Source organism: Oncorhynchus mykiss, chromosome 2 (genome assembly GCF_013265735.2).
Source record: "Oncorhynchus mykiss isolate Arlee chromosome 2, USDA_OmykA_1.1, whole genome shotgun sequence".
Taxonomy (NCBI): Eukaryota; Metazoa; Chordata; class Actinopteri; order Salmoniformes; family Salmonidae; genus Oncorhynchus; species Oncorhynchus mykiss.
In genome coordinates, this window is record NC_048566.1 from 74,301,120 (window position 1) to 74,315,096 (window position 13,977).

The 13,977-nt window shown below is 46.4% G+C and overlaps 1 protein-coding gene across 14 annotated transcripts in view; it reads right to left on the bottom strand.

Annotated features, from left to right (window-relative positions):
* Positions 1 to 13,977, bottom strand: part of LOC110501892 (FERM domain-containing protein 4A) — a 191,986-nt gene that overhangs the window by 59,883 nt on the left and 118,126 nt on the right. The window contains exons 1-2 of one of the 14 annotated variants that reach the window (XM_036955506.1): positions 2,165 to 2,776; positions 715 to 921 (exon numbers count right to left, since the gene is read on the bottom strand). The exons of 11 other annotated variants lie outside the window; for them this stretch is intronic. Coding sequence is in view for 1 of the 3 variants with exons in the window: in XM_036955505.1 (XP_036811400.1) it covers positions 2,165 to 2,194 (30 nt within the window). In the remaining 2 variants the exon portion in view is untranslated. Of the gene's footprint in view, positions 1 to 714; positions 922 to 2,164; positions 2,777 to 13,977 lie in introns of those variants that run through there. 2 more of the 14 variants (XM_036955507.1, XM_036955505.1) reach the window with 2 other exon arrangements.

Below are 13,977 nucleotides of genomic sequence, written 5' to 3' on the forward strand. Positions count from 1 at the left end.
TGAGTCATCCCCCTGGCACCTGGCATAACTCTGCTGGCACACCTCTTATAACATAGGATCACTATACCAGATGTTCGTGTGACTTTGTGTGGGCAGTGGGTACACCTCACCATGTGCTCCAATATAGCAGTAGGGTGAGAGATTGGAGGTGAGAATTGGCAGCGGACTGAGGACAGAGCGAGACAGAGAGAGAGAGGGATAGTTCAGCACTATGTCAACACACATCCCTGTGTGAGTTCTGCCCTTAGGCTGCTGCCAGTGTGTGTGTGTGTGTGTGTGTGTGTGTGTGTGTGTGTGTGTGTCTTTAGGCTGCAGGCTCCAGCTTCCTTTGATGGGTTTTGTGTCCCTCCCATTCTGTTTAGAGTGGCTGCACCCGCACTCACACACACCCTCCACCTCTCCCAGGGGCTGTCTTCTCCATCCTCCTAATAATTGGAGAACCTTGGTCATCTGAAAGTAGGTTTTCCCATAGATTAGTGCAGGTACCTCTACTAGCCCACAGTGTCTCAATCCACAGTCCGCTTTGTATATATATTTTTTTTTTACTGCTGCTCTTTAATTACTTGTTACTTTTCTCTTATTCTTATCCTTATTTTTTGAACTGCACTGTTGGTTAGGAGCTCGTAAGTAAGCATTTCACTCTAAGGTCTACACCGATTGTATTCGGCGCATGTGATTAATACAATTTGATTTGATGTGTTGCACTCGTTTTACCTGCTGTGACGTGCGCTATGCAGAACTATAGGTCACTCCCCAGTTCCTGGAGTTTAGTTCTCCCACATACTCAGAATGTAGGTCTATATGAGACGTCAGTCAGCCATAGTCTGGTCTGTGTGTATATTCTCTCCCAAATGACTCTTCTGCTTTCCCAAGATTCCTGAATACCAGTCAGTTCATGCTGCCTGTCCAAGATCTCCCTGTCTGGACAGAGATAGATTAGGATGGAGATCACTGGCCAAAAATCTGCTGACCCCTGAGACCTGCAGTGCAGACAAAGATACTGCTGCAGCAAGCAAACACTCACACACAGAGACAGCTGGCTGTTTTATCCACATACAGGCAGCATCCATTTTCTCTCTCTGTTATAATAAACTACACCAGTGAATGAGGAAACTTTGCTTGAGGCACTAGGGGAGAATATACACCACAATAACAGGCAAAGTTACAAATCACTGGCTTAGGGCTATCTGTTTAGGAAACCCATTCCAAGGTGGAAATGGTCATTAAAGCTATACAATATTCAGTGATATAAAAATAATATTCACTGAGAATCAAAGGCTACAACATGCAACAAAGTGTTTACACTTGCTACAGTAAATGGTTGTGAATGTTACCAAAAACATATATAAACGTTAGGTAATTTATAAACTACACTATCAAACTCATCAGATAACCTTCCATTCACAGTACAGAAACATCATGAGACAGCAGTCAGATCAAATCTACTAGGAACACAAGACCATTGTTGTTAAGATCCGGATATTTCCATAACACAATTACTACAGCAAGTCTACATGGACTGTCTAGTTATGACAATAACTATCTGTGACTGTAGCTGACAGGTTTGACATGTTACCTTGTAACATTATTAGGCTAAAGCACGAGTTGAAGCACAGAACGTTCTTCTTGTATCATTGTGGCCCTAAACTGGAAACAATATCTGCAACTTGGTATGCAGGCTCTCTTTACACGCGCACCGTACTTAACAATGTAATAACACAACAAATCACATGGGGAAAATAGCCACGATGCCAGTCAAGTGACTGGAGCAGCATTGTGAGGTTGAATCGGTAAACAGGCTGTAGCTAGGCATAACATTAGTCAGAATGATTCAGTCGCCGAATTTTCTTTACCCATAACGAGACAAGTTTGAATGCATCCCTTGGTAGGCTAGAGGATGGCTGTCTCTGGTCACATCGGTGGACAGGGCAGAAATTATAGCTGGTTTGCTGAGCTAACGTTAGTTGGCTAGCTATTTCATTTTAGATAGGCTATTCGGTTCTAGCCTACCCAGCGATATGTCAAAACACAAACCCGCATTTTTCGGGAATAGACTATTTGGACAATGTTAATTTACACCCGCACACATGGTCGAATAAAGAATGAAAGCGGCCGACGTTTTGATATGGGGCGATACAGCAGAAAGGCAAAGATCGACGTTTACCTTTGAAAAATGTCGGGGTCGCTCAGACATAAAATCCCACACGGATGTTTTAGATTTGTCGAGCCCGAAATAATCCCAATAAAAAATGCATTAAATCCAGTTGGTAAAATCCTTGTTTCCCCGGCCTAGAACGGCATCAGCATCCATGCAATAGTGACCGGTGCAACTCACACAGGAGAAGAGTTGCAACCTGATTCCCGTTTTCCGTTAAACCGGTCTGACAACGGAGCCAAGACATCCCATCTCCTTCTGAACAAGCTCTCTCCCACACACGCAGCGACCCTGGCCCGCTTCCAACCAGTAGAGCTGCACCGTTCAATGGCTCATCCTCCCACCGAAACAGAGGGCTTCTCCCCGGCTACTCAGACCATCCGACCCCCTCCTCTCTCCCTGGCGACTCCGGCGCCTAGCAGAAACGCCATGAAAATGCAGAGGGTGGCTGTCCCAAAAGAAGACAGAGAGGACCGATGGAATTAAATAATAATCTCAAACGGTCTGTTTTAGTCAATTAAGCCACACAATTTGGTTTTCTTCTCCTCGCCTTCTTTCCTCTAGCCTGTTCTGAAAATACGGGAATAATGGAGGCAGGCTGTGGGGGCGGGGAGAGAGTAAAGGGGGACATTTCTTTCTGCAGCTCGCAGTCATGAGAAACTGCAGATGGCTGTGTGTGTGTGTGTATGTGTGTGTGTGTATGTCTGTGTCTGTGTGCTGAGAACAGCCGAGGAACGACCTACAAACAGACATCTGGATATGCACACCAGGAGCCCAAAATCGTCTGGGAAGGGTCTCTCTCTCTCTCTCTCTCTCTCTCCAACAATTCAATTCGATTTCAATTTAAGGGCTTTATTGGCATGGGAAACATATGTTTACATTGCCAAAAGTATGCAGACACCTGCTCCTAGAACATCTCATTCCAAAATCATGGGAATTCATATGGAGTTGGTCCCCCCTTTGCTGCTATAACAACCTCCACTCTTCTGGGAAGGTTCCCACTCCATGTTGGAACATTGCTGCAGGGACTTGCTTCCATTCAGCCACAAGAGCGTTAGTGAGGTTGGGCGTTTAGGCACGGCTCGCAGTCGGCTTTCTAAATCATCCCAAAGGTGTTCAATGGGGTTGAGGTCAGGACTCTGTTCAGTCAAGGTCTTCCACACCGATCTCGACCAGCCATTTCTGAATGGACCTCGCTTTTTTGCTGAAACACTAAAGAGCCTTCCCCAAACTGTTGCCACAAAGTGGGAAGGACAGAATCGTCTAGAATGTCATTGTATTCTGTAGCGTTAAGATTTATTTTCACTGGAAATAATGGGCCTAGCCCGAACCATAAAAAATAGCCCCAGACCATTATTCCTCCTCCAACAAACTTTACAGTTGGCACAATGCATTGAGGCAGGTAGAGTTCTCCTGGCATCCGCCAAACCCAGATTTGTTCGCCGGACTGCCAGATGGTGAAGCGTGATTCATCACTCCAGAGAACGTGTTTCTACTGTTCCAGAATCCAATGGTGGCGAGCTTTACACCACTCCAGCCGAAGCTTGGCATTGCGCATGGTGATCTTAGGCTTGTGTGCGGTTGCTCAGCCATGGAAACCCATTTCATGAAGCCCCCGACGAAAAGTTATTTTGCTGACGTTGCTTCTAGAGGCAGTTTAGAACTTGGTAGTGAGTGTTGCAACCAAGGACAGATGATTTTTACGCGCTTCTAGACTCGGCGGTCCCGTTCTGTGAGCTTGTGTGGCCTACCACTTCGTGGCTGAGCCGTTGTTGCACCTAGACATTTCCACTTCACAATAACAGCACTTACAGTTGACCGAGGCAGCTCTAGCAGGGCAGAAATTTGACAAACTGACTTGTTAGAAAGGTGGCATCCTATGACGGTGCCACGTTGAAAGTAACTGAGCTCTTCAGTAAGCCCATTCTACTGCCAATGTTTGTCTATGGAGATTGCATGACTGTGTGCTCTATTGTATACACCTGTCAGCAACGGGTGTGACTGAAATAGCCGAATACACTCATTTGAAGGGTTGTCCACATACTTTTGTATATATAGTGTATGTTTACATTGCCAAAGCAATTGAAATAGATAATAAACAAAAGTGAAATTAACAAAAATTAAATAATAGTAAACATTACACTCACAAAGTTCCAAAGGAATAGAGACATTTCAAGTGTCATATTATGGCTATAAACAGTGCTGTAACGATGTGCAAATAGTTAAAGTACAAAAGGGAAAATAAATAAACTCTCTCTTTCTCTCTCACTCACTTCCGCTTCTTTTCCTGCTGGTTTCTAAAACAGTTCTCCTAGCTAGCTCATGGGTTTGGTTTGGGTTGGCTATAGATGCTGCCTGGCCGTTAAACTGCATCTCATTCTGAATGACCTAAATTTGTGTTCACTGTACAGTTGGAGAAACCATTAGAACTACAGAATTAATCAGTTATTCATTCTCTAACACAAGTGTAGGTCTCTTTTTAAAAATTAAATGCCCATAATATTATTGACTATTTTGGCCCATTCTGTGTGTGTGTCTATCTGTTGGTGGGTGGCCTTGTCTTATGCTGGTGACATGACAGTTGAAGCCATAGTAGGCTTTGTGCAACTGTCTTCTTGCTTATCCAGATGACACACTAGACCATGACTATATCATACAGCTGCCCCCATAGAGACACGAGGGCTATCATATAGGATGGTTGAACATTAGTGACTATGTAATAGTCTGTAATGACATGCTATATGTCCTGGTATCATACTGGTTAAGCTACTCACTAGTTTGAATGATGTTTGTGTCAAATATAACAACACTTGCTGTACCACAGAGTGATGCACATCTGTTGGCACCATGACAGTAACATTATAAAGAGCATCATCAGTAGAAAAATGTTGTCTTAAAACCTTTGGCGTCAACATGGTGCGTTAAAAGCCCAGATTTTAGTTTGCATAATATGGTGTCTATGGTATCTACTGTAGAGGACAGGAGAAAGGAAAGATGTGTATTCTTTTTCTGTTAGGTCTCTGTGTTTCTGGGTATTTTTGGCCTGTTCCAGACACCGGAAACTAGCCTGTCCAACTTAAATATCACCAGATGTCTATAACTTTGGCCAGATACTTACTCTGTCTCTCTGTCTCTCTGTCTCTCTGTCTCTCTCTATGTCTCTCTGTCTCTCTCTATGTCTCTCTGTCTTTCTGTCTCTCTCTATCTCTCTGTCTCTCTCTCTCTCTAAATACATACCTCTCTTTATTGGCAGTGTTACTATCACAAGGGTCCCGTTGTTTAGCTAAGACAAGAGAGTTATGGAGTGAGGGAGGAGAACAAGGAGAGAAAAAGAGAGAGGGTGATATGAGTGGAGAAAGGAGTAAGGGACATAGGGAAATAATAAAAAAGGAGAGGGTAATGGGTAGGGAAGAGAGGAGGACCTGGAGGAACCCATTATGCACTGGACCTATTGTAACGGAACTGGGTAATAATGACAGTAAAAGCCAGTTGAGGGTAGGAGCCATTAAGAGAGCATTTGTGTGGGGATATGGGGAGTTTGGAGAGAGGTGGGTAGTGGTGGTGGATTGGTGGTAGTGATTAGGGGTCTAGGTTAGAGGTCATCTATATTTGTGGAATGTGATATAAACCGTGCTGAACAGTTAATGAAAGCAAGATGGATACTCTTTAAACTCAGTCTGTAGGCTACACACACACACACACACACACACACACACACACACACACACACACACACACACACACACACACACACACACACACACGCAAAATCAGAAAGCATACAGAATGTGAATGATGTAGAGACTCCATACAGTATATATGGTTCCAGAGACGTCTCAGGGAGGGTCACAGAGCAGCCAGGAATGTATAGAAAAATGACTGACTGTGAGCGATCTGTTTTGTTTGTACAAGTGTGTGTCTGCATGTGTGTGTAAGCTCCACTCACCATCCTGTGAGTGAGTGTGGGAGTGAAATGTGTTTCTAGTTAAGTTCTGAAAATCAGAAACACACAGAGATACAGTATTTCTATAGCCAAGTCTGCTTTGTTCTCATTTTACTACATAGCTCTATTCCCAAAGCTTTCCAAAACTACACTATTCTCAGATCTTTCCCAAACTACGCTATTACCAGATCTTTCCTAAACTACACTATTCCCAGATCTTTCCGAAACTACACTATTACCAGATCTTTCCTAAACTACGCTATTACCAGATCTTTCCGAAACTACACACTTTGTCTCATTTGAATAAATAAACTATATATATATATATTCACAATTCCTGACATATAGTCCAAGTAAAAATTCCTTGTCTTAGGTCAGGTAGGATCAATACTTTATTTTAAGAATGTGAAATAATAGTTGAATAATAGTTGAATAATAGTTGAGAAAATTGTTTATTTCAGGTTTTATTTCGACGTTCCCAGTGGGTCAGAAGATTACATACACTCAATTAGTATTTGGTAGTATTTCCTTTAAATTGATTCACTTGGGTCAAACATTTCGGGTAGCCTTCCACATGCTTCCCACAATAAATAGGGTGAAATTTGGCCCATTCCTACTGACAGAGCTAGTGTAACTGAATCAGGTTTGTAGGCCTCCTTGCTTGCACGTGCATTTTCAGTTCTGCCACAACTTTGGAAGTATGCTTGGGGTCATTGTCCATATGGAAATCCCATTTGCGACCAAGCTTTAATTTCTTGAGATGTTGCTTCAATACAGTGGGGCAAAAAAGTATTTAGTCAGCCACCAATTGTGCAAGTTCTCCCACTTAAAAATATGAGAGAGGCCTGTAATTTTCATCATAGGTACACTTCAACTATGACTGTTACGGTGCGTGAATGAGGACCCAAAAGCGAATTAACGTAAACAGAACTTCTTTAATAACAAAACATAGGTAGGCTCAGATGGACCGGCAGATTCCGACAGGACAGGACAAGGTTGCAGCAAACATGACGATAGTCTGGTTCAGGCATGAAAAACACAAACAAGAATCCGACGAAGACAGGAACAAAAACAGAGAGAGATATAGAGGACTAATCAGAGGGAAAAAGGGAACAGGTGGGAAAAGGGGTGACGAGGTAGTTAGGAGGAGACAAGGAACAGCTGGGGGAAAGAGGGGGAGAAAAGGTAACCTAATAACGACCAGCAGAGGGAGACAGGGTGAAGGGAAAGGACAGAAACAAGACACAACATGACAATACATGACAGTACCCCCCCACTCACCGAGCGCCTCCTGGCGCACTCGAGGAGGAAACCTGGCGGCAACGGAGGAAATCATCGATCAGCGCACGGTCCAGCACGTCCCGAGAGGGAACCCAACTCCTCTCCTCAGGACCGTACCCCTCCCAATCTACTAGGTACTGATGACCACGGCCCCGAGGACGCATGTCCAAAATCCTACGGACCCTGTAGATGGGTGCGCCCTCGACAAGGATGGGGGGGGGGGAAGACGAGCGGGGGCGCGAAGAACGGGCTTGACACAGGAGACATGGAAGACCGGGTGGACGCGACGAAGATATCGCGGAAGAAGAAGTCGCACTGCGACAGGATTAATGATCCGAGAAATACGGAACGGACCAATGAACCGCGGGGTCAACTTGCGAGAAGCGGTCTTAAAGGGAAGGTTCTGAGTGGAGAGCCAAACTCTCTGACCGTGACAATATCTAGGACTCTTAGTTCTACGCTTATTAGCAGCTCTCACAGTCTGCGCCCTATAACGGCAAAGTGCAGACCTGACCCTCTTCCAGGTGCGCTCGCAGCGTTGGACAAAAGCCTGAGCGGAGGGGACGCTGGACTCGGCGAACTGAGATGAGAACAGCGGAGGCTGGTACCCGAGGCTACTCTGAAAAGGAGATAGCCCGGTCGCAGACGAAGGAAGCGAGTTGTGGGCGTATTCTGCCCAGGGGAGCTGTTCTGACCAAGACGCAGGGTTGCGAAAAGAAAGACTGCGTAAGATGCGACCAATAGTCTGATTGGCCCGTTCTGCTTGACCGTTAGACTGGGGGTGAAAGCCGGAAGAGAGACTGACGGAAGCCCCAATCAAACGGCAAAACTCCCTCCAAAATTGAGACGTGAGTTACCGGACTTAGTCTGCGCGCAGACCGAACAAGCAGCCACGAAGCGACGCGTGTCATGCTCCCGGGTGGGCCACCAAAAACGCTGGCGAATGGAAGCAAGCGTACCCCGAACGCCAGGATGGCCGGCTAACTTGGCAGAGTGAGCCCACTGAAGAACGGCCAGACGAGTAGGAACGGGAACGAATAGAAGGTTCCTAGGACAAGCGCGCGGCGACGGAGTTTGAGTGAGTGCTTGCTTTACCTGCCTCTCAATTCCCCAGACAGTCAACCCGACAACACGCCCCTCAGGGAGAATCCCCTCGGGGTCAGTGGAGGCTACTGAAGAACTGAAGAGACGAGATAAAGCATCAGGCTTGGTGTTCTTAGAGCCCGGACGATAAGAAATCACGAACTCGAAACGAGCGAAAAACAGCGCCCAGCGCGCCTGACGCGCATTAAGTCGTTTGGCAGAACGGATGTACTCAAGGTTCCTATGGTCAGTCCAAACGACAAAAGGAACGGTCGCCCCCTCCAACCACTGTCGCCATTCGCCTAGGGCTAAGCGGATGGCGAGCAGTTCGCGGTTTCCCACATCATAGTTACGTTCCGACGGCGACAGGCGATGAGAAAAATACGCGCAAGGGTGGACCTTGTCGTCAGAGAGGGAGCGCTGAGAAAGAATGGCTCCCACGCCCACCTCTGACGCGTCAACCTCGACAACGAACTGTCTAGTGACGTCAGGTGTAACAAGGATAGGTGCGGATGTAAAACGATTCTTGAGGAGATCAAAAGCTCCCTGGGCGGAAACGGACCACTTAAAGCACGTCTTGACAGAAGTAAGGGCAGTGAGAGGAGCTGCCACCTGACCGAAATTACGGATGAAACGACGATAGAAGTTCGCGAAGCCGAGAAAGCGCTGCAGCTCGACGCGTGACTTAGGGACGGGCCAATCAATGACAGCTTGGACCTTAGCGGGATCCATCTTAATGCCTTCAGCGGAAATAACAGAACCGAGAAATGTGACGGAGGAGGCATGAAAAGAGCACTTCTCAGCCTTCACAAAAAGACAATTCTCTAAAAGGCGCTGGAGGACACGTCGAACGTGCTGAACATGAATCTGGAGTGACGGTGAAAAAATCAGGATATCGTCAAGGTAAACGAAAACAAAGATGTTCAGCATGTCTCTCAGGACATCATTGACTAATGCCTGAAAGACAGCTGGAGCGTTAGCGAGGCCGAAAGGAAGAACCCCGGGGGGGAGTGGTAGTGCAGGATCTTGAAGGAGAGACAGGAGTAGTAGCGCTCACCAGTAGCCCTCCGCTTACTGATGAGCTCTGGCTTTTACTGGACATGAAGTGACAAAATGACCAGCAGAACCGCAATAGAGACAGAGGCGGTTGGTGATTCTCCGTTCCCTCTCCTTAGTCGAGATGCGGATACCTCCCAGCTGCATAGGCTCAGCACCCGAGCCGGCAGAGGAAGATGGTAGTGATGCGGAGAGGGGGGCGACGGAGAACGCGAGCTCCTTTCCACGAGCTCGGTGACGAAGATCAACCCGTCGCTCAATGCGAATAGCGAGTTCAATCAAGGAATCCACGCTGGAAGGAACCTCCCGGGAGAGAATCTCATCCTTTACCTCTGCGCGGAGACCCTCCAGAAAACGAGCGAGCAAAGCCGGCTCGTTCCAGCCACTGGAGGCAGCAAGAGTGCGAAACTCAATAGAGTAGTCTGTTATGGATCGATTACCTTGACATAGGGAAGACAGGGCCCTGGAAGCCTCCTCCCCAAAAACAGATCGATCAAAAACCCGTATCATCTCCTCCTTAAAGTCCTGATACTGGTTAGTACACTCAGCCCTTGCCTCCCAGATTGCCGTGCCCCACTCACGAGCCCGTCCAGTAAGGAGAGATATGACGTAGGCGACACGAGCAGTGCTCCTGGAGTAAGTGTTGGGCTGGAGAGAAAACACAATATCACACTGGGTGAGGAACGAGCGGCATTCAGTGGGCTCCCCAGAGTAACACGGCGGGTTATTGATTCTGGGCTCCGGAGATTCGAAAGCCCTGGAAGTGGCCGGTGGATCGAGGCGGAGATGGTGAACCTGTTCTGTGAGGTTGGAGACTTGGGTGGCCAGGGTCTCAACGGCATGTCGAGCAGCAGACAATTCCTGCTCGTGTCTGCCTAGCATCGCTCCCTGGATCTCGACGGCTGAGTGGAGAGGATCCGAAGTCGCTGGGTCCATTCTTGGTCGGATTCTTCTGTTACGGTGCGTGAATGAGGACCCAAAAGCGAATTAACGTAAACAGAACTTCTTTAATAACAAAACATAGGTAGGCTCAGATGGACCGGCAGATTCCGACAGGACAGGACAAGGTTGCAGCAAACATGACGATAGTCTGGTTCAGGCATGAAAAACACAAACAAGAATCCGACAAAGACAGGAACAAAAACAGAGAGAGATATAGAGGACTAATCAGAGGGAAAAAGGGAACAGGTGGGAAAAGGGGTGACGAGGTAGTTAGGAGGAGACAAGGAACAGCTGGGGGAAAGAGGGGGAGAAAAGGTAACCTAATAACGACCAGCAGAGGGAGACAGGGTGAAGGGAAAGGACAGAAACAAGACACAACATGACAATACATGACAATGACAGACAAAATGAGGGAAAAAAATCCAGAGAATCACATTGTAGGATTTTTTATTAATTTATTTGCAAATTATGGTGGCAAATTATGGCTTGCCGCGCTACCACACGGCAAGCGGGAACGGGGCGCCAAGTCTAGGTCCAAAAGGCTCCTGAACACCTTCTACTCCCAAGCCATAAGACAGCTGAACAGCTAATCAAATGGTTACTCAGACTATTTGTATTGACTCCAGGCCGTGTGTGTGTGTGTGTGTGTGTGCGTGTGTGCGTGTGTGTGTGTGTGTGTGTGTGTGTGTGTGTGTGTGTGGACGGTTCCACCCCCCCCGCTTATTTTTATGCTGCTGCTACACGCTGTTTATTATCTATTATCTATACATAGTCACTTTACCCCTACCTAGATGTACATATTACCTCAATTTAGTAAATCTTTTTCTTAACTCTCATTTTTATTAAAACTGTATTGTTGGTTAAGGGCTTGTTGGTAAACATTTCACGGTAAGGTTGTATCCGGTGCATGTGACATATTACATTTCATCTGAGCTGGTGAACATACAACTCTAGGTTTGAGACACAAACACCATGGTTTGTCTTACAGATATTAGGCAAGGTAAGAACATGAACCGTCCACCTGCGCTGTCAGAGAGACCTGAGTCACAATGAATACAGACCCATTTGACTATGAGAACAAATATATCATAACACACACAAACACACACTTGCACATTGTAGACCGTTATCTTAACGATTCATCAGACATTTCAATAATTTATCATATACATTACAAGAAACTGAACTGTAGTATAATATGTCTTGTCTGGTGAGTATGTAGTATAAGTAGTAAAAAGCAGTAGAATGTAATCATATAAGGTGACTGATGTTTCCTACATCACTACTGGAATGTCTGACAACAAGTACCATCATTATCAAAGGACTCTCTTTCTCTCTCTTTCTTCCTATTCTCTTGGTCGCTTCCTCTAATGCTGTAACTGTGTAGCTGAAATAACTGGGTCACACGCACGCACACACACACACACACACACACACACACACACACACACACACACACACACACACACGCGGCCTGGAGTCATATTTAATACAGCAAGCTGTAGAACAAGGCCAAAGCAAATGTCTCCTTGTATCACGTCCAAAAAGACAAACGCTTTTCTGCACCCAGTGCTATGATACTGCATCAGTGTGTGTGTCCATGCATATCTGTATAGTTTGCATGTGTATGTGTTCATGCGATGTGCCACACCACCCAGAGTAGCACTGTGCCATAGTTATGCCAGGAAGGGTCTGTCTCTTTTTGTGGCCCTGCATGGACCAGTCTGAGCGTTGGATTGTATCTGTGTGTGTGTGTATCTGTGTGCGTGGGTGTGAGTGTGTCCACATGGATGTCCACTTCTCTCTCTGTCACTGCCCTATTTATGGGGACATGAGGTGCACCCTTGAGCCCCAGCCACAAAGGATTAGTCCACTCTGTCACTCTAGAATACCCCTCTGTGCTCCCTCCAAATACCAGCTTATCACATACACTCATAGGCACACATACACCTGCCTTCTGCTAAAACAGTACAAACTCTAAAGTGAGGAATGTTTGGGTTTATTGATAACACAAGTGGTCCTTCTGACTGGGTGTTAATTTGTGCGTGTTTATGTCTTAGGCCACCATGCATCTGCTCTGTGTTTAGGAGGAAACTGATCTCAGAACCATCAGGTGATCTGGACTAACAAAACAGAGAGCGAGACAGAAAGAGAGTGAGAGAGAGAGACAGAAAGAGAGTGAGACAGAGCGAGAGAGAAAACACAGGTTAGGGAGAACCAGCTTACGTAGCACAACTCCACATGGCGTCAGTGTGTGAGTGGGTGTGTGTGTGTCACAAGGGAGAGATCTGTTTTCCATCACCTCCTCTCCTCATCTATTATTTAAGGTGATAGAAATCAGTTTAGACCCTGCTCACTGATACTGCCAGCAATGTGTGTGTGTTTGTGTGCGTGAGTGTTTGCATACATGTGGGTATGTCAAAGAGGTGAAAGAGTGTGACACACACACTCAAGGATGTGAAGGCAGCCAGGGGAGGGCAGAGAGGTTCAACTCTAATGACCTCTCTATCCTGTCCCGTTAATGCAGAGAATACTGACATCGTTACTGTTTAATGGGCAGATTATCAAACAGCCCTGGTGCATAGTCGTTAGGTGTGTGTGTGTATTTCTGTGTCTGCACACCCACCCACCCCACCTGACAATCCCCCTCAGCCACACCCCCACACTCTACAACCTAAACCACACACCAGAGTATCCATGGCAACACCTGAAGGATCTTGAAGTCTCACCACGTTTCACCTCTAGAAATGCATTATGGTCTTTAGGCAGGAGGGTAAACTGTCAAATGAAGTAACAGCATGGAGTATGGCAAGGGTAAAAGAAAACAACCATTGGTATTCTAGGAGTCCACAGTTTTCAACTGACATTGACACAGCTTCATATAACTTGTCTTGCGTAACCTGAGCTAGACTGTGCCCTACCTCTACCCTGGAGCTGAGGAGTGGTGAGCAGGAGGTGGATCTACCTATAAAGACACACTGGCATGTTGTAACGGTCACATACACTCATGCAGGTGCACACACAATCATGCACACATGGAAGTACACACACACACACGCGCGCAAACACACACACGCGCGCGCACACACACACAGACACACACACACACACACACGACAAGGAGATGAGAGGGCTATGGTGAGAGGAGAATAGAATATATATGTCTGTGGTTCTTCTCTGGGGAATATAGTAGTGTAATGACTACGTGACAGGGAGGGAGGCAGAGACAGTAGAGTTTGAGCTACATAGACATCCCTCTGGCTCGCTCCAACTCCTCTCCATTACTACACTCTCTATCCCTTCCAGTCACTCTAGTGAAAAATGACCCCACTCATCTACTGGGAGAGCCCTTGGCAAGTATGTGTGTGTTTGAGTGTTTGTGCGGTGTGTGCATGCAAATGTGTGTGTGTGTTCATTCTTCCAGAGGGAATCCCATCAGTATAAAGATATTGAATCTCTTCCATTTGGATGTCTGGCCTGAAGGAGAGAGCCAGATACTGCAGGCTGGGATTGGAAA